The 26,261-nt window shown below is 35.6% G+C and overlaps 1 protein-coding gene across 9 annotated transcripts in view; it reads right to left on the bottom strand.

Annotated features, from left to right (window-relative positions):
• INPP4B (inositol polyphosphate-4-phosphatase type II B) overlaps positions 1–26,261 on the bottom strand; it is an 871,737-nt gene that overhangs the window by 416,931 nt on the left and 428,545 nt on the right. For all 9 annotated transcript variants that reach the window (XM_074396868.1, XM_074396869.1, XM_074396867.1 and 6 more), the window contains 2 exons: positions 11,318–11,528; positions 9,320–9,364 (listed from right to left, as the gene is read on the bottom strand). In XM_074396868.1, coding sequence (XP_074252969.1) covers positions 9,320–9,364; positions 11,318–11,408 — 136 coding nt within the window. In that variant the 5' untranslated portion in view covers positions 11,409–11,528. The remainder of the gene's footprint in view (positions 1–9,319; positions 9,365–11,317; positions 11,529–26,261) is intronic.

Genomic DNA, 26,261 nt, shown 5'->3' with positions numbered 1-26,261 from the left:
AAGCCTGCAAAGTTAAACCTTGTTAAAGATATCTCTTAATTAAAAAGTTCCTACAATGTATTACTTAGAAACATGACAAGAATAGACCTATTTTATGGCAACACAGTCCAGTTAAGTGATATAGTCCTAGCAAGGAGAAGTGGGAAAGAAAAGTTTGATATCTTATATACTTCTAATTTATTAATTGATATATCATATCTCAGTATTTCACCAAATGAGAATTTAGACCAGTGTCAATAAGAACAGGCTACAATCCAACTGCAAAACACACTAAATCTTGGTTACCAGAAAACCACTACCCACCCGACAGATGTGTAAAGTAGCTCTAATCGGTTCATATTCTCTTCTTTCAATTAAATAACTATATCAGAAGTACAAAAACCTCACATAGGCCTTAGATAACTTTTTATTGCTGTTCTCTTTCCCATTCCTGTGCTTTTAAAAGTAAACCACAAAGAATATGGCCTTTGGAATTAAAATCCAGATTGCCCTGCATTCTAGACATACGCCTTCACACAAGTGAATGAACTTGTCTGTGAAATATCGGCAATGGGAAGCAGCTGTTGAGCCTGTTGTAGGAACGGGGAGAAAATGCCAAAAGTGTTTAATGCCTTGTGCTTAGATGGTGTTCAGTAAATGACAGCAATTATTATGCACAAAAGTGCAGTGCCTAGACTCCATGCTCAAGGAAGTTTTGAGAGTGATAAAGTGATTTATCCAAGGAAATATTAATCATATGTTAACAAACCACTTACACTAACTCATTTAATCCTCACAACAACTTTGTAAGGTAAATAGCAATATCCTTCCCATTTTTCAGATAGGAAAGAGAGATTCAGAAATATTGGACAATTTTTCTAAGGCCTTATGGCTACAGAGCAGCAAAGACAGGATTCAAACACTAGCAAGCTGGCATTACACTCCCAGTACTTAGTGGGAAGCTATATTCCCTCTCTACTTAGGCTCAGCTTCAGCCTGGAATGCAAATCCATTTCTGTTTGTTGTCTTTATTTTTGTTGTTGTGTTACTGGTGAATGCTTGTTCTGAAAAATATCTCCCCAAAAGTACTGTTAGTTATCCGCTGCTCTCAAAATTGACATAGCTCAAAGGAAGGCTCATTGGTAAAATTACTGTCTACATAAGTAGGCAATTAGAGGCACAGCCTGCCTACAAAGTCCCCTCTGTCCAGCTCAGCACAGCCTAAGGCTCCTCTGAGTTTCATCTAGCACAGTACCAGAGGCAGTTAAGACTCAATACTTCATGATACCTACATATAATTTGGTAGCAATAAAAAGGGTTTAAGACTCGTAGTCATTTAGAATTTTAAAATGAGTCTCTGATATACATGGAACAATTGTAAAGTATTGCAAGAGGCTTTCTAGAGCTTTATTTTAGAGTGGAATTATAAGCAATAAAGAGGGAAATGTAAATGAGCATTAAATGCATCACCTTGGAAAATGAGCTCTAGGATTTCACATCTTCTTCTATTTCATTTTTCTGAATTCTCTCTTGTGTTACTCCTAAACCAACTGAAATCCTGCTCATTCTTTAAGACTCAGTCCAAATGCTTCTTCCTCTGAACTGTTGTTTTTGATGCCATTGTTATAGTGAATCATACTTGCTCAGCACTTCCATAGTTCTTGGCTTACGCCTTTATTTTCCCTTATCACAATCTGCCTGACATTATTATCATTGTTTATCCTCATCACCTGAAACTCCTAGAAAGTAGGAATCAGTGAGGAGGGGAATACTGCCTGACGGTTAAAAGTGAGAGCCTCTGAATCAGACAAAACTCAGCTTAGATCCTGACTCCATCATTCAACTTCTGTAAGATCTTTAGAAAGCAGACCTTTGAGAATCTAAGATTCTTAATCTGTCCAGTAATAATAATACAGGAGAGCATCGTCTGAATTCAGACTCCTGGTTTCAAATCTTAGGCTCATTATTTTACCTGTTTATATCTAAGTTTTCTTACCTAGAAACCAGGGATGATAAAAGAGCGATTACTCATAATAAAATGATAAGAATTAAAGTAATTAATATATGTACATTATTTAGAAGAAGCAATAAGGCCAGGTGTGGTGGCCCATGCCTGTATTCCCAGAACTTTGTAAGGCTGAGGTGGTAGAATCACAGGTGCCTAGGAGTTCAAGACCAACCTGGGCAACATAGTGTGACCCACATCTCTACAAAAAAACAAAAATAAAAAAATTAGCCACCATGGTCATGTGCACCTTTGCTAGTTACTTGGGAGGCTGCTGGTGGGATGATTACTTCAGCTCAGCCGTTGGAGGCTATAATGCCACTGTACTCTAGTCTGGGTGACAGAGTGAGACCCTGTCTGAAAAAAAGAAAAAAAAAAAAAACATGAATCAAGAAAATGGATGGCAATCAACTTATAATGAGGCAGCAAAAAATTAAATAAGGCAAGCACAGGCCTTGTCTGATTCTTAGCCATTGCTTCTCTTATTGCATCCTATGTGGTGAAGTAATAGTTGTATCAATAGGATAAATGGAAAAATATACCTCTGTGGTTAGTATTCCCTTCAGCTAGCATACCAAATAGAAGGTAAAAATACTAAGTAAGATATACTAAAATCCTCCATTCTCCCACTGGAGTGTTAAAAAAGTCAGAGCTCTATAATCATTTATAGAACACAGACCAGCAAGAGAAAATTGTGAACATAGAAGATAATTTATAAGTTGGGCATTCTAAGATTTTTCCTTTTAGAAAAACATATAAAACAATACCTGATTTATAGCAATTCATAAAGTATGAATGGACCTGACATGAAGGTTAATGAATGCTCTTACAAGTTGTAAATCTCTGTTTGTAAAGAGATGAGACATTTTCTTGTGCAGATTGTCATTTGGGGCACATTTCTATACATTCTTAAATATGGACCACAGAAAAATGATCACATGATTTTAACTTTTTTCCCCCTAACTGGGCTATTAAAATATAGTATCTGTATCTATAAAATCCAAAATCAGTTCACATCATTTAATACATGATCTAATAGACAAAGTATTTAGAATCAGCCCTCTCCTAGACAAAGCCTTAACCACCAAAGGGAATATAATCACTCCTTATTTATAGTCACTGTAATATTTGAAGTAACCTACCTAAGGACATTTTGTCATTGTACTGGGACTAATGTGATAAAACTGAATTTTAATCACTGAACTCTTAGATGGTGCACATCATTTACGTGGTACAGACATACTGGATTGCATATTCACGTGACAGTTTTTTCAATCATCCACTTCCACTGAAAAACCAGACCTTCTACAAGTAGTGGCTTACACAGTGAATAGGGAGTTAATTTCATACAATAAAATAAAAATATTTACTTTATGTATTAAAATTTCATACCACTATTCCCAAAGGACCAGGATGTAGATAAATCAAGAATCCTATTTGAGGAGAACATGGTTTTCATTTTCCTTCTAGAAATACAAGATGGCTGGCCTTTCTATACGTAGCTTGTATAATAATTATTTATTGTGTGTCTTTTTTATGTGTTCTAAATTTGGAGCTTTCATCTTGTTCAAAACACCAAGCATCTGTTCATACAGCTCTGCTAGTCTAGAATGTAATTTCCCCTTTCCTATAATTATTCTAATCCTGTTACTTTTCTTCAAAAATTGGCTTTAGTCAGTCTTCCTTAGCCTCAGTGACTACTCTTTCTCATAAAATGTTTATGCAATCTCTAATATTCTTAGGTACCCTAGGAAATAGTTTAGCTGTTGACTGTTTTTTAATGATTTTAAGAGTAGTAGCTTAACTTCTTAATTCTATTTAGAGCCAATTGAAGGCAAAAATCAAAATTTTACTTCTTAAGATATGCCACTTTTCATATTCAGTGTATTCAGGTTACTTATTAAAAATAACAACAACACTTGATTATGAAATTTACATGTGTACATTGCAAAGGCCTTACAAGATACAGAAGAGCATAACAAAGGAAATAAAAATTCTACCAACTGGTGAGAACCATGATTGAAGATACACACGCCTTCCAATCTAGACACAGATAATTAAATGAAGGCAATATTGTGCATAGAGTTTGTTATCCCACTTTTAAAACTTTCATATTCTCTTGTGTGATTAAATATCCTTCTGATAAAAGATTCTTAATGATTGATTAGTATCCCATCTTATGAATGCATGTTTCACTCTAAAAATTAAACAATAACTTATGCTGATCAACTCTGAGTTGGGGATGAAATACAGTGGCTTATATTTTCTTTCATTCCTCCTGAATTTATGTAGAAGAAAAGCCAAGAAATGAGATGGTGAAACAGAAAAAAAGGGGGTTAAATATTTGTAAAAATGCCTGATGGATAGATGCATTCTAGATAGAATTATGATATGTTTCTACATTGCCTATTACTGATTTTTATTTGTGATAATTTTTGCTATATTAATTTAAAATTACAGCAGCTAACGTAGATTTATCCATTTTAGAGAAAACTGAGACATAAAGGCTCTGTTAAATAATTTGAATCAAAGATCACTCCTTTTTTATGGGCTAATAAAAACCTGTGGTGAAGGATTCAGTACATTTTAAATTTAAGAAGAAAAAATATTGAAAAGAAAATTATTCCACACATAATACATGGATTCTTAAAAGAAAATAGCTTCACCAAAGGCAAAAGGTCTAACAATCAGTTGGCTTCAAATCCCATGTCTCTCTGTCCTTTACTCACTAGATGTTCAGCAGCATCTAATCCCCAGGCCTGATCGCATTATTCAGGAAGCTGCAGCTTAGGTAAGGGTGAAAGTGACGGGAGAATACAAGAAGCAGGAGAGTAAGAGCTCACAGGCTCAGCATCTGCTCTATCCTGAGAGTGTCCGACTCTGATCTTGGCATTCCAGGAGCCCAGCATATGGTTCCCCACTGTGGCTCTTTTTACCTCAAAACCAGATTAATGTGTAACTTGGATTCATTCCTGGTCAAACCACTAACCTAATTGACTACCCTTTGATCCCAGTATTCCCATTAAAAAGACCCTATTGTATGTTATGTAAATGTCTAGTATAGCTTGTCCCCTCCTACTTGGAAAGTCATTCAAATGTTAGGTTCAATATGGACAATATCCAAATTAACATCCATACCCTGCATAAGCACACAGACGCCTTCTTTGAAATCCATAACTAAAGCAGTCTCTCCTTCCCCAGATATGAGAGTCAAGTGTCTCTCCCCCAGATATGTTCTATCCAGTTGCCTTCTCTTTCTGTCTACCTAGAACTCAACATTTTCTGAAATAATTTTATATATAGGTTTTCTCAGCCTCTCCCAACATAATTTAGATGAATAAATGATCTGTGCTTATTAAGGCTTTCACACCTTTTTTTTTTTTTTTTTTTTTTTTTTTTGAGACAGAATCTCACTCTGTTGCCCAGGCTGGAGTACAGTGGCACAGTCCTGCTCACCACAACCTCTGCCTCCTGGGGTCCAGTGATTCACCTGCCTCAGCCTCCCGAGTAGCTTGGATTACAGGCATGTGCCATCATGCCCGGCTAATTCTTATATTTTTAGTAGAGATGGGGTTTCACCATGTTGGTCAGGCTGGTCTCAAACGCCTGACCTTGTGATTCGCCTGCCTCAGCCTCCCGAGTAGCTTGGATTACAGGCATGTGCCATCATGCCTGGCTAATTCGTATATTTTTAGTAGAGATGGGGTTTCACCATGTTGGTTAGGCTGGTCTCAAATGCCTGACCTTGTGATTCGCCTGCCTCAGCCTCCCAAAGTGCTGGGATTATGGGTGTGAGCCACCGTGCCCGGCCAAGGCTTTCACTCTTGCTTCCAAGCCCTCATTCCTATCATAATCAACCCCAAAGCCTGATGACATGTACAAAATATGGCTTTTATTATACCCTGTATCTGGTCATTTGGCTTCCCTAAGTATTAGCCATCAAGGAATATATTAATTTCAAGAACATTACTTCAGAGTATCAAGGAAAAAGCACAAGGAACACATATGCATGCCATTCTTTCCTATGTATTTAATAGGTATTAGTATCTATCATTTTGGATTTACAGTACATGTGGTGTACATATAAAAATATGAAGACATATTCTCATAAGCATTCTATTGACTCTAGACAGAATAAGTGGAGGTGAATAATCATTAGGGGAAAAACCCTAAAGTAGTTCTTAGAAATGTATTTTATATCCTTGTCAAGATTAGTTTTCTTTATACATTTTCCACAATGGATGGTTTATACAAAGAAATGTTCTGAGGTTTTTTTTTTTTTTTTTTTTTTTTTTTAGACAGAGTCTTGCTCTGTTGCCCAGGCTGGAGTGCAGTGGCATGATCTTGGCTCACTGCAACCTCTGCTTCCCGGGTTCAAGTGATTCTCCTTCCTCAGCCTCCACAGTAGCTTGGATTACAGGAGTGTGCCACCATGCTCAGCTAATTTTTGTGTATTTTTTAGTAGGGACAGGGTTTCACCATGTTGACCAGGCTGGAAGAAATGTTCTTAGTTTTTGGGAAATAATCCCTCTTCTTAAATGCCAGCTTTATTGAAATGAAAACAGTATCATTAAACCATAAACAAAATAAGTCTTCTCTTAGGTTTTTAATTATTTCTTTGTGAAAATAGAGTATTGATATACTCCAAGAAACAAAATATGAGGAAACAAGAGTTGTAGTTGTAGGGGTGAATTATTTCATTTCAATGCAGTCAACCATTAGAAATACAGTTAACAATGGACAAAAGATATTCAGTTTTTCAGTATCTGCTTATCTTGTGCTCAAGACACTTATCCATTTAGCTTATTCAATTGACTAAGTATCTCCTACCTTACTAATAAGGAACTTCAGCAAAGGAACTGAATAAGTAGAGGAACTTAGCAAGATATAATTATTTTACAGCAGCATACAAATCCTTGATGGAAATAATTTATAACAAGCAATACGGCACCTAGCAAATTGATTGGTGTGGCTGTTTTCCTAATTTAAAAAGCAAGACCACTGAAATTACCAAATTATTTGAATACTTTGGTTAAGCGTAGAGAATCAAATATCAAAGATTTAGTTTACAAATTAGATGAAAAAATCTCTCTACATTGCTGGATTTCTTTTTCCTAAAATTTATTCTTGTTTTATTTCTGATTAAATAAATATGTACACCCTTAAACATGATAAAAATATTTAAGAAGTTATTATTCTCTCAGTTGTTAGGAAATGAATAGAAGTTACTCATACAATAGGTGATGTCAAAGGATTTATGGAATTAAAATATAAAAAAATGACAAAAAATATACAGTAGAACATATAAGGGTTTACCTGTAATACCCTTGAAAGAGACGTTTTTAAAAACATCTTCAAGAAACAGTCTAGTTGAAGATCTTAAAGTCCTAAGAAACCAAACAGTTTGGGGACTGTCTTCTAGGATCACCAATACAATTCTATGATGACTTGAAATAACACTTCTAGTAAACTTGTGTTCATTCATCAAGCATTTCTCGCTATTTGATAAGATAAAATTATCTGTTGTTAAGTTTCTTAGTGTATTTTAAAAATAAACATAAAAAAGGAAATTGAGTTTTTTATACTGGAGGAATATTTTTAAGAATAAATTCTCGCAGCTGCTAATCTCTTAATTCTGTGATTCGAAACCGGAAACATACGTGACGACAGTGTTGTTACTGAAATTGACTAGGCTTTCTAAACAAACAGCATGGTTTGGTCTTTGAACAAGACAGAGTCTCTTAATTGCACTGGAAGACTGGTATTTGGCCCAGGTATGCTATTTCTTAAAGGCTGGCCACGACATTTGCCTGACAATCACCATCCTAATTGGTTCTGTTCCTTCAGATGCCCTCTTTCTCCAGCAGGCAAACAAGAAAGCTTTATTTGTGCTTTGAAATATATCAAATAACTCTAATGAAATTTCACTTTTCAGAAGTCCTGTCAAAAATGTAAAAAGTGAGTTTCTTCTATGAAAAATGAAAGATGGATAGATGAAAGCTCAAGTAGTAAGACTGAAGAGTGCCTAGGCTTTCTTTTGCTCTTCAGCTCTGTTTTAAAAAACAAGTTCTTTTTTATATCTGATATAATCTGAAAACCCTCTAGAGAGAGAGGAAAAAAAAAAAGAATAGTTTTATTTGAAAAATTCTATAAAATTTTCTTGAGTTTTTCACTTTTCTGCCTATTTCTCAATACCTGAAAAAAATTTTAAATCTTTAATATTTAATTTATAGCACCTTTTAGCTACACTTGTAACAAAAAAGTTCAAAAAGTAAATTACATACCAATTATGGTCTCAATAAGTTATATTTCAAAATACAATATTTTCAGCCAAATATATAAATTCAAATCATAATAAAAATTCATGTTCCCAAAATAACTGGAAATTCCAACCACTGAAATCCAGTATAGAGTATGTATATATTTCAATTTGCTCCCAAAATTTTAGAAAATATGTATATTAATAAGTAAATATTTTGATACTCTAATACAATATCTGGTCTCTGTATGTGAAATTGAATATATGCATGTATTAGTCTATAAAACTTAGTTTAAAATAAAATGTAAAAATACTACTGTCTTTCTAAAATATTTCAGAATGAGAGGAAAAAAAAAAAGACCTGTCTATATAGTTCATATGAACCAGTTATATCTTCTTTAAGAATCTCTTTGCAGCTAATTTCCTTATGTCATTTTTGTAGTCATACTTAATTCAAATATAAAGTAGTTTTCATTCATTAGCTAAGTAGTACACTGGCCTCAGAGTGTACATTTTTAATTCATCCTTGGACAAAGTTACAAATTTTTACATGTGACAGATCTTCAGAGTTGCTTAAACAAGTCAAAGCTTGATTGAAAGTTAAATTCTCATTGTCATTGATATGTTCACAAAAATCAATATAAAAGAGTCAGGGAACGTTCTTGAATAAGACAGAAATGGGCAAGAATCCTGTAAATGCCATAAAAGAACACAAGAGAAACTACAGGTGGCCAGTCTCCAACCCAGGCATAAGAAAATTAGACACATTTGCAGAAATGTTGGTTAGCAACAAAATGCAGTCACTGTGTTAAAATGAGTGCTAGGCATGAAATGCGTGACCAATAGATCTGGTTGAGAGGAAAAACTATCACTGCTGAACCCTATATCCTTGGGCAGCAAGTTAATTCTTATAAATTTGGAGAAAATAACACCTACCTTATAGAACAATTTTTTAAAAAGAATAATGTTCATAAAAATTTGTAAAATATGTATTGATGTAAGCATTGTACCTATACTTTTCAAACTACTACATAAATTCTTATACTTATTGATATAAATAAGATGGAATTTCTTACCAAGGATGAATTCCAACTGTGGTTCATTTGGAGTCTTCTGAATACCTATAAATAATAGGTACAAATTCAGCTTTAAAAAATTGAATTCATTATCAAGAATATGTCAATGTATATTAATATGCTTCATCCTGACCAGAATGAATAACTATAATATTTGGCAGAATGAATAAACTTGGTTTATCAGGCCTATAAATAACCAGTTCTCAGGGAAGGGCATAATATTTGTTACAGAACTAGATGTGACTTGAAATTTGATTGGTCATTTTATCTCTATGATTATAAAGAAACCAAGAAATGTTGTTTTTGTAAGCCATGGCAAACATAAAACGTATTTTACAACTGTGTTTATTTCTTTTGGATGTAATGTAGACAGAAGTGGAACCTCCAAAAAGAATCCCCTTACCAAAATACTGCCTTAAATTGATTTTTTTTTTTCCCAAGCCACTCTGACCTGCTGTAAATAGTAAATCAATAACAAAAGAGATATCTTCAGCTAGGTTATGATAGACATTGTGGTGCTGGTTATTCTGCTAATTCATTAATAGCTTAAACCAACATTTTATAAAATGTTTGCATTCCTTTTGTCAGCAAGGTTTAAAAAATATGATAAGATGGCTAAATAACTTAAGATAAAGTAGGAGGAAAAGAGCGTCTGAGAACAAAGGTATAGAAGTGAAACCATCTAATAGCTAGACGGTAGAGTGATCAGGTTGTGAGAAGTGATGCTGCGATGGGTAGATGTCTGAAGACCACACACAGTGTAGGAGCTTCCTAAACAAGAGTGAATGACTGGATGTATGAATGGGACACCATTTGTTACAACCTAAGGATGGCCAAAGAGGCAAAACTAACATGTAGGGAAGAGTAAACTATTCGGCAATAAAGAATATTATACAAATCCTTTTCTTGCTTACTTTTGCTGGTGCATTCATCAATACTGTTTAAATATACTGGCATTTGGCCACTAATATATTTTTAGAATCACATTTTGTATAAAAATGATCTGCTTTTTATTCACAGAGTTAACATTTATTGTGTTTATTTTGCAAAGTAACTGTATATTTTTTCTCCTGCTGACATTTAACAATTGCTTTGGTTAACAATTTTAGATTTTCCAAGAGAAGTTAAAGTGACAGTCACTAGGTAGGGTTTTGTGAACTTCAAATGTCTGGGTTTTTTTTTTTTAAAGGTCATTAACAATTAACTCTGCTTTAAACATTGACAAACACATTTCTCAAAAATGCATCCAACCAATACAGTTTTCTGAAGATTAGCTTTATAATTTAAATGAAAAGAGAAGGTTAGGCATATATTTGTCAGTATTAAATAATTGGATTACAGGAATCTTATGAAAAGAAAAGAAAAAGGCATAATTCATGCTAAACAATGAACCCCAAACCCTAGAATTTTAAATATAAAAGAAAACATACAATTCTTCTAATGATTTTAATCACTTGAGTAACACAAAACCAATTTAATGTTTGTGTGCAAATTTGGCCAAATCTTCATGGGCTCTATATTTTTGACTTAGTGATCTCTGGTATGGCAGTGACAATCTAAGTTTCTAGTGTAATATTTTTTTCCTAATGCTTTCAACTTAAATACCTTTTGGGTTTAAAGAGAGAATTTCTACAGTACAAAAAATAATCACACATAAGATTACATAAATATCAATAGAAAGCGTTCTTAGAAGGTATTAGTGTCTAGAAGGTGTCCTTAAAAAGCATTTATTAGGATCTTAATATATATTCAAGAGCTTTGATCTTGTTATTTGATATTTAACTATTTCATGGACTATCATCTATCTTACCCAAGAAAAAAGATGAAAGGCATATCGTGTACTCATGCCACCAAGGTAAATAGTGCAAAGAAAAAAATATTTAGATAATTTCATGCCATTTGTTAGAACTGAAGTTCCTATGAATCTTTGAATGCATATATGTATATGTATGTTTCAACCCAATTTGCATCTTTAGATGTAAACACACACATACGTACTTGTGAACTGAGAGTCCCTGGGATCACTGGCCTGAGCTGTAGGAAGAAAGTGCTGCCCTTCTTCCGATGCCCCTTCCTCTTTAATTTCCATGATCAACGTTCACAGTTTTTAAATTTTCCAAATGTTCTTGTCCAGATGTCACTTTTAGTGATTTCTGGTTTAATGTAGATGTATCTTCACACTCAAGATCTGAGATCACACTCTGAAATCCTGTAATTAGGAAATATCAAAAGGGAAGATTTCAGTCATATTCGTGTTCAGTATAAAGCTAAAAATTAAAGGTAGATAGAGACTGCAACTATATTCAAATAAACTTTCTTCCTGCCTACTCCATTCATACTTTCAGGATCATTCTACACAGTGAATGCATCATAAAGTCTAGGTTTAAAAGAAAATTTCAAAGCAATTATCATATGAAAGACTTTTTTTTTTTTTTTTTTTTTTTTTTTGAGACAGAGTTTCGCTCTTGTTACCCAGCCTGGAGTGCAATGGCATGATCTCAGCTCACCACAACCTCCACCTCCTGGGTTCAGGCAGTTCTCCTGCCTCGGCCTCTTAAGTAGCTGGGATTACAAGCACATGCCACCATGCCCAGCTAATTTTTTGTAGTTTTAGTAGAGATGGGGTTTCACCATGTTGACCAGGATGGTCTCGATCTCTTGACCTTGTGATCCACCTGCCTTGGCCTCCCAAAGTGCTGGGATTACAGGGTTGAGCCACTGAGCCCGGCCCATATGAAAGACTTCTAAAACATGAAAGGTTGATTATTACCCATCTAGTTCATTCAAGATAGCAGATAGCTATATGGGCTGCTAACTTGGTATGAAACCTAATTTAGCAGCAAGAGCATGTAGCATCTTGTCAAGACATTACCATGTTTTGGCAAGGTGAATATTACTATCGTTCTTTCCATTAGCATTGCCCTTTATGCTCATCTCTCCACCTATCCTTGTTAGAACATCATTACTGACCACATAAAAAATAATTTGGCATGACATTCTTCTTCCAAGATGAGCCAACAGGTTGTATAGGAGAATTTCCAACCTCATTATTATCCATGAAGTCTTTTGCTGCTCTGCTTGATAAAGGTATAATTGTTTAATGATCATAGTATATGCTGAAAAGAATGAATCATTCTTCTAAAAAGCTAAAGCTCAAGGGGAAATGAAAGCAATGGAAAATTGATGAGAATTAGCATGGGGAAAGAAAGACTCTCTAAGAATTTAATACCCCGTTAGACAGCCTCAAATACTTACAAATTCATTTTGATATTTAGCATGATATACATGACCAAAAATGAATTTCTTTAAAAATCAATGTTGTTTTAAATCAAGTTACCAGCTGAATTAAAATGTATAAAAATCTTTAAATGTCTGCCCAATGCTGTTTGATGAGATAGCAGCAATCGAGTTTGGTTTAGAATATTAATAAGGTGTCAAACTTCACAAACCAACAGCCTTACTCTTTATGGTTCTTAGTACTAAGTGGGTTCATTTATAATTCGGCTCTAGTTTAAAAAAAAACTGGCAAAAATTAAATTCAAAAACCATCTTGAATTTTTAGAAAATAGTATAATAAAGTTATGGGTAAATACACATTAGCTTCTAAGGATATAATCAAGAATACTTTTGAGGGTAGAAGGCTATTGCACCATCAAATAGATCAAATTCATCAATTTAAAAAATATGTTTTGAATTAATAATAAAGCTTGAATAATGATCATACTTCCTAATTTCTTTTTTACTATTAAATGTAAAAGTATTTTCTGATAAGGACACACATGTTCACAATATCATATTCTCTCAAAGACCTATGATAAATGCTGATAGTGAGATAATATCTGTAGCCAACTGCAAGTCATGTGTGACTTGGAGACGAGTACTATATAATTTGTTAACTTTACTATATTTCTTGATCAAAGACTCAACCCATAATCCTGATCAGTCATTTTAAAATATGGAAAGAAGGCAGTATGATGAATCCTAGTAAAGTAACAACTCAGCACACAAATGGTGAATAATTAATGAAACAACTGTCTGTGTATTCGTATACGTTCACTTGTGTAATTGTGGGATGAGAGGAGAAGATTGACATAAGATGTCTACAAAGACTCTTTAACATGATCCCATTTTAAGCATACTACCCATGTAAAACTAACAAAGTGAAAGTAACTTCAATTTAAGAGAGAATGAAGTTAAATATACAAAACAAGAATTATTAGATAACCTCTTGATATTTCATTGAATGTTTATTCTCTTTATTTTCATTCAATGTTTCATTGAGGACAAACTTAAGATTTGGTACTTTGTTACCAAAGCACACACTTCAGAAGGAATTAGTCACAAAACTCACGAAAGTAACTGCATTTTTAGCTGTTAAATACAGCATTTTCCTATGGTTATGATTACATACAACAGTTTATATCCTGTACCTACTTGCAAATTTTTTCCACAATAATATATTGTGGTTGTTGCATGCCACAAGCATATTTAAAAGAGATAGCTTTTAAACATAGTTTTACTCAGTCTAGTTCTCACATTTTTTATCTTACTCAGAAGAGCTACAAGCTGAGTGGTCACCATACTCAGAAAATACTCTTGGTTCTCTCCCCTTCTCCCAGGGATGAAAGATAATTGGGAGTTATAGTTCAGTTATGTTTAATTGAACAATATTCCTCACTGACCATTGCAATTACAGATATTTGTTAACGTTTTGTACACATCACATTATAAGCGGCAATCTGAAAGGCACATAAAATCGCACAAGAAGGTTATTATTAATTAGGAAGACAAGACTAACAACACATAATGGAAAAATTGGACATATACATGAGGAAGGGGCAAAATGTGATATGTTCCACATTAGAATCCTGCTGTTCACTCACTAGTGATAGGCAAATCAAATAGCAACTTCGGGTTACAATGGTGTTCTGGTGGCAAATTGCAGGTGCAGAAGATTGGTGTTAAGGAGAATAGCCTTAGCTGTTATGGTTCTTTTTAAATAGCATACTTCAGGGACAGTGTCATATACCAGAGTACTCACCAAATTTGAGATTTTTTCAAGAAAATTGAGGTTAAAAGAAATAAGAAAAAGGGATTAAAATAAAAAGAACAGCAGATGAAAGAAGCAAAAAGAGGCGTCAGATTTCTTAGTGATTACACGTAAAAAGTTGTAATGATGGCAATCACTTTGCAAATATTAAATAATGCAACTTATTTACAATAGTCTTTACCTCACAACCATCTATACAGACCGAGACATAATGTTTTTTAGTACAGTGTAGAAAATGGCAGAACAAATTTGAGGATAAAGGGTTTGCTAAATCCTTCACCTCTCTTTTACTGTACTACAGTGATGTACCTGGGATGGTCAAATTCCAAAATTTTTACATAATGAGCTGAAGACACTCCTGACATCTATGAAGTTGGAATCAGAGGTAGACAAAGAGAGGTGAGTGAGACTGAGCCAGGGGTCAGGGATTGGTGCTCCTCTCTAGGACATTAAGTCCCAGAAGGGAGGAGAACTCACTGGTGAATGGCAAGCGGATATCCTGTCCCCAATACAAATATAGGAGGAACCATCTTTCAGGCTGTCCCTATGGAAATGCTGAGTTTTCTACTGGGAGTGGAAGACAGACCATTAAGTAGATGGGCTGAGGGACAGGGCCTCAGTTTAAACCAAGCATTTCCCTCTGCTCTTCTCACTCATGGATGCACCTGAGAAAACACTACAGGCTCTCAAAGTGTGGAGAGAAAGGAAGCTGAGCTGAGACCTAGCACAAGTCTCTGATAAAAGACATTTGGTGATCCTGCAGCAGAGGTTATAGTGTTGGCTTTCTAGGCCAAGAAGCAGATAGAGGATATGGCCAAAATTAAGTAGGTTTTCTCTGCCATCTAGAGATAAGATGAGGTCCAGTTAGTCAGAAAGCATGAGAGAGGACAATCTATTTAGCAGGGGTGTCCAGTCTTTTGGCTTCACTGGGCCAAAAGTTTGGACACCCCTGCTAATAAGTTTCACTGGAAGAAAAAAAAAATTGTCTTGGGCCACACATAAAATACACTACCAAATAGCTGATAAACTGGGAAAACACACATACACACAAACTCACTATGTTTTCAGAAAATTTATAAATTTATGTTGGGCCATATTCAAAGCAATCCTGAGGCCGCAGGTTGGACAAGCTTGAGCTATAGGTTACGCCGGCCAGATGAAGGAGCACTGGGCCAGGATTGCTGCAACTAAACCAATAATAGCAAGTATCTACCCAGTAACAACATGACACCAATGGGTTCCATTTGTCCCATGATGCATGGTCATGTGAGACCCTTTTCCTCATACATGTGACACTATCTTAGGAAGAGAAGCAGGGAAGAGGAAAGTTAGCATAAAGATACTTACACACAAGTGTTTTCAACAGTAGTGGACAGAAAGTTAAAAATTGTTATTCATTTATTTTTGTTTTGTTTTGTGCTGTCATCTAGTGAGTCCTTATGATGACCAAATTATGAAGGAAAAAAAAAAGTCATTTCAATAAGATGAAACTTGCCATTCCTACCACAAATTGAATGTTTTCTAGTTAAAATGATTTTTAATGAAATGTTTTAAAAATCCCTACTTAGTTCTCTCTTTAAGATTAAAAACGTACAGGAATTTATTTTGGGGGTGCAGGGCAGGGCCAAGATGGCCAACTAGAAGCAGTGGTTATCAGAAGTCCCCATCAAAAAGAAGCAAAAGAGCACACAAATCCTGCACTGGCAACTGAGGTATCCAGGTTCTGTCATCAGGACTGACTATGTGGTTGGCATGTCCCACAGAGAAGAAAGAGCAGTGTGGTGCAGCTGCCCACCTGAAAGCCATACAGGGCAGGGGAGCCCCAACCCCCAAACAAGGGAGGCAGGAAATGAGCGTGCTACCCAGCCTGAGAAACCTAGCTTTTTCCAAGGAACTGTGCAACCCACAGATTCGAAGATCCCACTCATGAACCCATGCCACCAGGACGTAGGGTCTCAACCATAAAACTAGGCAGATTCTCAACAGCCACTTGGCTGGAATCTGCCTAGGATTTCTGCCGAGTTTCTGGGGTGAGGAGTGGCATCATCACTACTGCTGTTGCTCGCTGTCTAAGCCATGTGAGTTTCTTGTGGGAGGGGTAGCAGCCAACATTGCAGCTGCTAGCGACCTAACACACTAGGTCTCAGTGGGGAAGGGCGGCAGCCATCGCTATAGCTCCAGGCCACGCTTTTCCCCTGCTGGAGCCAGGGAGGCTGGCCAGCTGGGTCCCAAGAGGTATTCCCCACAGCCTAGTACACCGGCTGAGGCAGACTGCGGCCAGATTGCATCTTCAAACCAGACACTGACCCCTCCTCACTGGGCAAGGCGTCCTTACAGGAACTCCAACAGCTCCAGCTGAGGGGCTCAGGGATATAACTCTGATGTCCCTGGGCCTGAGCACCTAGAGAAAGGGTGGCAATAGTTGTTGTGAACCAGCAGACTTACTCTTTGCTCCTGCTAGCTCTGAGGAATCCGGGCAGCCCAGAAGAGTGGGTTTCCCTCGAGTGCAGCACACCCCCTCCACCAAGGGACAAGCAAGTGCTTTGTTAAATAGGTCCTGCTTCTGGTGCCATCCAACTGGGTGAGAACCCCCCACAAGAATCATCAGACACCCAATACAGAAGCATTCCTACTGGCATCAGATTGGTGACTCTTGAGGTCAGAGATCCCAGAGGAAGCAGCAGACACCCATCTTTTCTGTTCTCCAGCCTCCTCAAGTGACATCTCCAGGTGTGGGAGCAAACCAGATGAACAGGGCCTGAAGTGAACCTCCAGCAAACCACAACAGCCCTGCGGAAGACGGATCTGACTATTGAAAGCCAAGCAAACAATGCAACAACAACAGCATCAACAAAAAAGCCCCCACAAAAACCTCATCCAAGGGTCAGCAGCCTCAAAAATCAGAACTAGAGAAACTCATGAAGATGAGAATCAGTGGAAAGAAAATGCTGAAAACCCCAAAGGCCAGAGTGCCTCTTCTGCTCTAAATGATCACTACACCTTTCCAACAAGGACACAGAACTGGATGGAGGATAAGATGGATACATTGACAGAAGTAGGCTTCAGAAGGTGAGTAATAACAAATTTTACTGAGGTAAAGGAGTATGTTCTAACCCAAGGCAAAGAAGCTAAGAACCACAATAAAATGTTAGGAGCTCCTAACTAGAATAAACAGTTTAGAGAGGAACATAAATGTCCTGAAGGAGCTGAAAAGCACAGCACAAGAACTTTGTGACGCATACACAAGTATCAGTACCTGAATCAATCAGGCAGAAGAAAGAATTTCAGAGATTGAAGCCTATCTTGCCAAAATCAGGCAGGCAGACAAGACTAGAGAAAAAAAGATAGAAAAAGAACCAGCAAAACCTTCAAGGAACATGGAACAAAATCTTCAAGAAATAAACAATGTAAAAAGACTGAACCTACAACTGACTGGACTACCTGAAAGAGACAGAGAGAATGAAACCAAGTTGGAAAATACATTTCAGGATATTATCCAGGAGAACTTCCCCAACCTAGCAAGACATGCCAACATTCAAATTCAGGAAATACAGAGACCCCACTAAGATACTCCATGAGAAGATCAACCCCAAGACACATAATTATCAGATTCTCCAAGGTCAAAATGAAGGAAAAATATTAAGGGCAGTCAGACAGAAAGGGCAGATCACCTACAAAGGGAAGCCCATCAGATTAAAAGTGGATCTCTCAGCAGAAAACCTACAAGAGACTGGGGGCCAATATTCAACATTCTTAAGAAAAGAATGTTCAACACAGAATTTCATATCTGGCCAAACTAAGCTTCATAAGCAAAGGAGAAATAAAATTATTTTCAGACAAGCAGATGCTGAGGGAATTCACCATCAGGCCTGCTGTGCAAGTGCTCCTGAAGGAAGCACTAAATGTTGAAAGAAAAAAACAGTACCAGCCACTGCAAAAACACACCAAAATTATAAAGACCAATGACACTATGGAGAAACTACATCAACTAGTGTGGAAAATAACCAGCAATCATTCTGATGATAGGATCAAATTTACACATAACAAAATTAACCTTAAATGGAAATGGACTAAATGCCCAAGTAAAAGACATGGACAGGCAAACTGAATAAAAAGTCCAGAGCTATTGGTGTGCTGTATTCAGGAGACTCATCTCATGTGCAAAGATGCACTGAGGCTCAAAATAAAGGGACAGAGGAAAATTTACCAAGCAAATGGAAAGCAGAAAAAAAAAAAAAAAAAAAAAAAGCAGAGGTTGCAATTCTAGTCTCTGACAAAACAGACTTTAAACCACTAAAAATCAAAAAAAGACAAAGAAGGTCATTTACATAATGGTAAACAGATCAACTCAACAAGAAGAGCTACCTTTCCTAAATATAAATGCACCCAATACAGGAAGACCCAGATTCATAAAACAAGTTCTTAGAGACCTACAAAGAGACTCAGACTCCCATACAATAATATTGGTAGACTTTAACACTCCATTGTCAATATTAGATAGATTAATAAGACAGAAAATTAACAAAGATATTCAGGACTTAAGCTCTGCTCTGGATCAAGTAGACCTAATTTACTCACCATCCCCAAACAACAGAATATACATTCTTCTTACTGCCACGTGGCACTTACTCTAAAATTGATCACAAAATTGGAAGTAAAACACTCCTCAGAAAATGCAAAAGAACTGAAATCATAACAAATAGTCTCTCAGACCACAGTGCAATCAAATTAGAACTCAAGATTAAGAAACTCACTCAACACCATACAACTACATAGAAATTGAACAATCTGCTCCTTAATGACACCCAGTTAAATAATGAAATTAACGCAGAAATCAATAAGTTATTTGAAACAAATGAGACAAAAAAGGCAGTGTACCAGAATCTTTGGGATGCAGGTAAATAAATGCTAAGAGGGAAATTTATAGCACTAAATGCCCACATCAGAAAGCTAGAAAGATCTCAGATCAACACCCTAACATCACACTTAAAAGAAATAGAGAAGAACCAGCAAATCTAAAGCTGGTAAATGGCAAGAAATAACTAAGATTAAAGAGGAACTGAAGGAAAAGAGACACGAAAAATCCTTTTAAAAAAATCAATGAATCTAGGAGCTGGGTTTTTTGTTTTTGAAAAAAATCAATAAAATACAACAGCTAGACAAATAAAGAAGGAAATAGAAGAATCAAATAGACACAATAAAAAAAATGATAAAGGGGCTATCACCACTGACCCCACAGAAATACAAACTACCATCAGAGAATACTATAAATACCTCTATGCAAATAAACTAAAAAATCTAGAAGAAATGGATAAATTCCTCGACACAAGACTAAACCAGGAAGAAGTCGAATTCCTGAATAGACCAACAACAAGTTCTGAAATTGACACAATAATAAATAGCATAACAACCAAAAAAAAAAAAAAAAAAAAGCCCAGGACCAGAGGGATTCACAGCTGAATTCTACCAGAGGTACAAAAAGGAGCTGGTACCATTTCTTTTGAAGCTTTTTTAAACACTTGAAGAAAAGAGACTCCTCCCTACCTCATTTTATGAGGCCAACATCATTCTAATACCAAAACCTGGCAGACAAACAACAAAAAAAATAAAAATTTAGATCAATATTCCTGATGAACATTGATGCAAAAATCCTCAATGAGATACTGATGAACTGAATCCAGCAGCATATTAAAAATATTATCCACCAAGATCAAATTGGCTTCATCCCTTGGATGCCAGGCTGATTCAGCATACACAAGTGAATAAACATAATCCATGGCCTAAATAGAACCAATGACAAAAAGCACATGATTATCTCAATCAATATAGAAAAAGCCTTCAATAAAATTCAACATCTCTTCCTGTTAAAAACTTTCAATAAATTAGGTATTGATGGAATGTATCTCAAAACAACAAAAGCTATTTATAATAAACCCACAGCCAATATCATACTGAATGGGCAGAAGCTGGAAGCATTCCCATTGAAAACTGGCAAAAGACAAGAATGCCCTCTCTCACCACTGCTCTTCAGCATAGTATTGGAAGGTCTGGCTAAAGCAAACAGGCAAGAGAAAAAAATTAAGAGTATTCAAATAGGAAGAGGAAGTCAAATTGTCTCTGTTTTCAGATGACATGATCCTATATTTAGAAAACATCATTGTCTCAGCCCAAAAGTGCCTAAAGCTGATTAACAATTTCAGCAAAGTCTCAAGATAAAAATGAATGTGCGAAAATCACAAGCATTCATATACACTAATAATAAACAAGCAGAGAGCCAAATCATGAATGAACTCCCATTCACAATTGCTACAAAGAGAATACAATACCTAGGAATACAGCAAACAAGGATGTGGAGGACCTCTTCAAGGAGAACTATACACCACTGCTCAAGAAAATAAAAGAGGACACGAATAAATAGAAAAAACATTCCATTCTACTGGATAGGAAGAATCAGTAATATGAGAATGGCCATACTGCCAAAAGTAATTTATAGATTCAACGCCATTCCCATCAAACTACCATTGACATTCTTCACAGAATTAGAAAAATATGACTTTAAAATTCATACAGAATGGTAAAAGAGCCCATATAACAAAGACAATCCTAAGCAGAAAGAAAAAAGCTGGAGGCATCACATTGACTTTAAACTATACTACAAGGCTACAGTAACCAAAGCAGCATGGTACTGGTATCAAAACTGACATATAGACCAATGGGATAGAATAGAGACCTCAGAAATAATACCACATATCTACTACCATCTGATCTTTGACAAACCTGACAAAAACAAGCAATGGGAAAGAGATTCCCTATTTAATAAATGGTGCTGGAAAAACTGGCTAGCCATAAGCAGAAAACTGAAACTGGACCCCTTCCTTACATCTTATTCAAAAATTAACTCAAGATGGTTTAGAGTTGAATGTAAAACCCAAAACCATAAAATCCCTAGAATAAAATCTAGGAAATACCACTTAGTTCATAGACATGGGCAAAGACTTTTATGATGAAATTGGATGAAATTGCCAAAAGCAACTGTCACAAAAGCTAAAATTGATGAATAAAATTGAATTAAAGAGCTTCTGCATAGCAAACAACAACAACAACAACAACAATAACAACAAACTATCAGAAAGAACAGGCAACCTACAGAATCAGAGAAAATTTTTACAATCTATCCATCTCACAAAGGTCTAATTTCCAGAATTTACAAGGAACTTAAACAAACGTACAAGAAAAAAAAAAAAAAAAAAAAACCCTATCAAAAAGTGGGCAAAGGACACGAACAGACAGTTCTCAAAAGAAGGCATACTTGCAGCCAACAAACAAATGAAGAAAAGCTCAACATCACTGATCATTCGAGAAATTCAAATAAAAACCACAATGAGATACCATGTCACACCAATTAGAATGGCGATCATTAAAAAGTCAAGAAACAACAGACACTGGTGAGGCTGTGGAGAAATAGGAATGCTTTTACACTGTTGGTGAGAATATAAATTAGTTCAACCATTATGGAAGACAGTGTAGAGATTCCTCAAGGATCTAATACCAGAAGTACCATTTGATCCAGCAATCCCATTACTAGGTATATACCCAAAGGAATATAAATCATTCTATTATAAAGATACATGCACATGTATGTTTATAGCAGCACTATTCACAATAGCAAAGATATGGAACCAACCCAAATATCCATCAATGATAGATTGAATAAAGAAAATGTGATATATATATATACACACACACACACATATATATCTCACATTTATATATATATACACACACACACATATATATATATATACACATATACATACACACACATACCATGATAGAGGATGCAGCCATAAAAGGGGAATGAGATTATGTCTTTTTCAGGGACATGGATGAATCTGGAAGCCATCATCTTCAGCAAACTAACATAGGAACATAATACCAAACACTGTTTTCACTCATAAATGGGAATTGAACAATGAAAACACATGGACACAGGGAGGAGAACAACAGATATCAGGGCCTGTGTCACAAGGGTGGGGTGAGGGGTGGGAGAACATAAAAAAAAAAATACCTAATGCATGTGGGGCTTAAAACTTAGGTGATGGGTTGATAGGTGTAACAAACCACCATAGCACATGTAACAAACCTACACATTCTGCACATGTATCCTGGAACTTAAAGAAAAAAAAATAAAAATAAAAGAATTTATTTGTTTAAATCTAGAAGACATTCTAAAGATAAAAGAAAGGATTGCCAGTAAAGTTTAAAAAAAAAATGAATTTGCTTAAGCCAAAGGTAAATAAAATTTCTGTCATTAATATTCTTTTTTCAATATCTATATTTTCTTCCCTAGCACAAAGAATGTGGGCTGAGACTTATGGTTGTTTTCATAGTAATGGGTTTTATAAAATTCAGTTATTCATCTAAATCCTAAGGTAGTTTGTAATTTAGAAAGATTTTATATATTAATATGGGATTTGTACATAGAGGTTGAACTGAATATCACCAACGCAGGCAAGCATCCTTATTTCTTCTATTACCAGTCAGGACTGATCAACTTAACATATTTTGAAAAATAAAACAAGCAAATGTTTTTGAGTTTTGCAGAAGTATGAGGACAGTATATATATTGCCCATTCAATGCTTTCATTTTCCTTTTTGGAAGTCTTTTATTTTATTTACAGCTGAGCAGATCATCTGGAACTTTTACCATGGCATCTCCACCTACCACCAAAAACAACAAAATAACAAAATCATTTCATTTCAAAAAGACATTAAATGCCTTCTAAGTGTAAAGGTGTTTGGTAGCCTGAAACAATTATTTATCAATTTCTTGTGAATAAATCACAGACATAAAATTTATATATAAGCAAAGCCTCTAGGGAATACACACTGGGGTCCGTGGGCAGGTACCACTCAGATGTCCCATTCAGAGACCTGCTGTGAGAAATACAGGTGGCTGAGCCTCGAGCTGCCATGTCTGCAGAGTATTGCAAGGTCCTCAGGGAGGCCATGTGCTTCCTAGATTGCTTCCAGACAGTGTCTACACATGGCAGTGTCTACACATGGCAGCCATTTCTGCCTTACGAGGGATTTTGCTAACAAGCAATCTTTGCTCTGGGGCTTCCCATCAGCTTGGCCAAGACTTTCTTAAAGCTGTAGTACAGTCTAAGGCTCTTCGTATGTAATTCTCCTCCTTCTCTCTCTGTGCAGAAGTGTCATACAGGAATTTTACAATCTGAAGATTCTCCTCTCCTGCTCTCTCACCTTTTTCCTTCTCAAGTGTCTTCCCAATAAATCTTTTTCATGTCTCATTTCATCTTGGCATCTGTTTCTAGAAGACCCAAACTGACACACTCAGTAAACACTACTAAAGGAATATATTCCCTCTTTCATGGATTCTTTCACATTTTATTAATTTGTGTATCTATCTATATGTGTATGTATTCATTTGGGCTGATTCTTGACAGAACAGAAATTCTCAGACTTGAACAAAAGAATGTACAAACTCAAGAGTTTAATCAATTTTTCCTCCTATGAGCAGCATACAAGTAAGAAAGAAACCCCCTAATTTTAGTATTCTCTACTGGATTCTAACCAAAATTCAAAACTCTTTTCGAGTCAGTTATGGAAGTGAGATGATTAACAATCTCTGATATCAAATATTCAGAAGAAATGGGTCACATTACATGCAATGGCTTTCTACATTTTTCTATTATCCTCAAATGTGTCCCTAATTGACATATCTTCAAATTCTATAGGTCAGGTTTAAGTGCCACCTTATCCATAATGACTTCTCTACTTTCTTCAGCTGAAAGCAATACCATGCTTTCTCAAGTTCCCCTAGTAACTTCTCTATCTTACATAATTTATTACTGTTTATATTCTACTTTATATATACACATTTTTCCTCTACTCTTTTATAAAACAACTTCAACAAAATGTAAGTTTGTTTCTCTTCTTTATTTTCCCACAGCACCAAGATTGATTCCAATAAACACTAGATAAATCTATTCATCCATTTATTGTATAAACAAACATTTATCAAGGAGTTGCCATGTGCAAGGCACTGAGTACACAGAAATAAATAACTTAAGATCTGCCTTTAAAAGAATTCAGTCTTAGTAGGAGGAAATCAAGTGAATAGTTACAATGGAATGTGATAACTGCCAGGAAAGGGATATTATTGGAATATAGGGCAGAATGAAACAGCACCAAATAAGGGCTCAAATAAATCACGGATGACTGCATGGAAGAGGGTCCAGGAAGTGAAGCAGGCAAAGGCGAGAGTACAGGCAATTCCAGGCTGACGAAGCAGCAGGAATGAAAGATGTGGGAAAACAAGAATAAAAACAGGTCAGAGAACTGCACGTAGTTCAGTTTGACTAAATGTAAGGCACTGGTTTTGCCGATTTTTTTAATCCTATCAATGAAGTTTTTTTATATGAAATATAATGGCTTTTATGTAAAACAGATAAAAGCAGAGCTGCTCTGTTTCGGGTAGGCTGGGAAATACAGGTCCTATTCACCCCCTGCCCATTACTCACTCCTTACTCTTATTTTTTCTCTCATGGAGCATTATAAATACCCTCTTAGAAATCAATTTGAAAATCTGAGTCTCCTTCTTTTTTTAAAAAAAATACATTTTATTGTGTATATTTGAAATACACATGTGACATTAGAAGATACACATATATGGCAAAAGTTACTATGATGGAACAAATTGACATATTCATCATCTTATACAGTCACTTATCTTGGCCCCTGTGGCAACAGTAGCTATAACCTACTCACTTAGCAAAAGTCCTGAATAAAATGCCAATATTAACCACAGTCCTCATATTGTCCATTAGATTTGTGTGTGTGGTGGAGGTGGTTATTCCTTATATAAAATGAGAATTGCTTGCAGAGAAAAACTACCAAGAGAAGCAGAGATTGGAGAGTGAAAAAGCTTGAAGGCCAGACTAGAGAGAATAAGCTCAATTATGAGAGCAGAAAGAAGCCACATTAGATATACTTAACCAGGAGAGTGACATGATCTCACATAAATTTTAGAAAGTTCACTAGAGAATCAAGGTAAAGAATGTACTGAAAGGTGGTAGCTTGGTAAGAAAATCAACTTATTTAGATGTTATTTTAATATTCTAGGAAAATAAAATAATAATGAGGGTTAAGGCAAGATAGAAGTAAATGATTAGAGAACAGAATCTGGATTCTAAGTTATTAAATAGAATTATCTGGTCTTGGTGATAGAATTAGATGTGATATCAGAGTTTAATTCATGCAAGAGAGGAATCTCATGCTATCTACTAAATTACAAACCACTAACCTATAAGGAGAGAATAAAGGAAAAGGAATTTTAGTCAAGGATAGTTAATTTAGTTTTATTCATGTTGTTTCTGAGGTACCTTAAAATATTCAGAAACACACATGGGTCTAAATTTTCTGGAGAAATATTAAGGCTAGAGAAATATATTTGGTTAAGTGTATTTGGCTAATGGTTAAAGCAAAAGAATTCATGAAGTCGCTGAAAGAAAATACATATAGTGAGAGGAAGAGAGGTCTAAGGTATCAACCTTAAGGTGGAAAATATTTAAAGGGATAAGAAAATAAGTTAGTTAGAAAAGGCACAGTCAGTTATGAGAACATCAGGTAGGAACCACAGAGAGAACAATGTCATCACTCTACTTAGCTGATATTTCTCAAGCAGATAAGGTCACTGAGTTAAGAAATAGGTTTTTGTTGTTGTTGTTGTTGTTGTTGTTGTTGTTGTTTGTTTTGTTTTTTTTAATAATCAGGATGGAAGGGCACATTTAAATGCTGAAGTAACATGGCCAGAAAAAAGAGAGAAAAAAATGGAAGATTAAGGAGATATAAGGAAGGCAAAATCCAGCT

This window comes from Saimiri boliviensis, chromosome 3 (assembly GCF_048565385.1).
Source record: "Saimiri boliviensis isolate mSaiBol1 chromosome 3, mSaiBol1.pri, whole genome shotgun sequence".
In the NCBI taxonomy this organism is placed as follows: domain Eukaryota; kingdom Metazoa; phylum Chordata; class Mammalia; order Primates; family Cebidae; genus Saimiri; species Saimiri boliviensis.
This window is presented reverse-complemented; position numbering and strand designations above follow the sequence as displayed.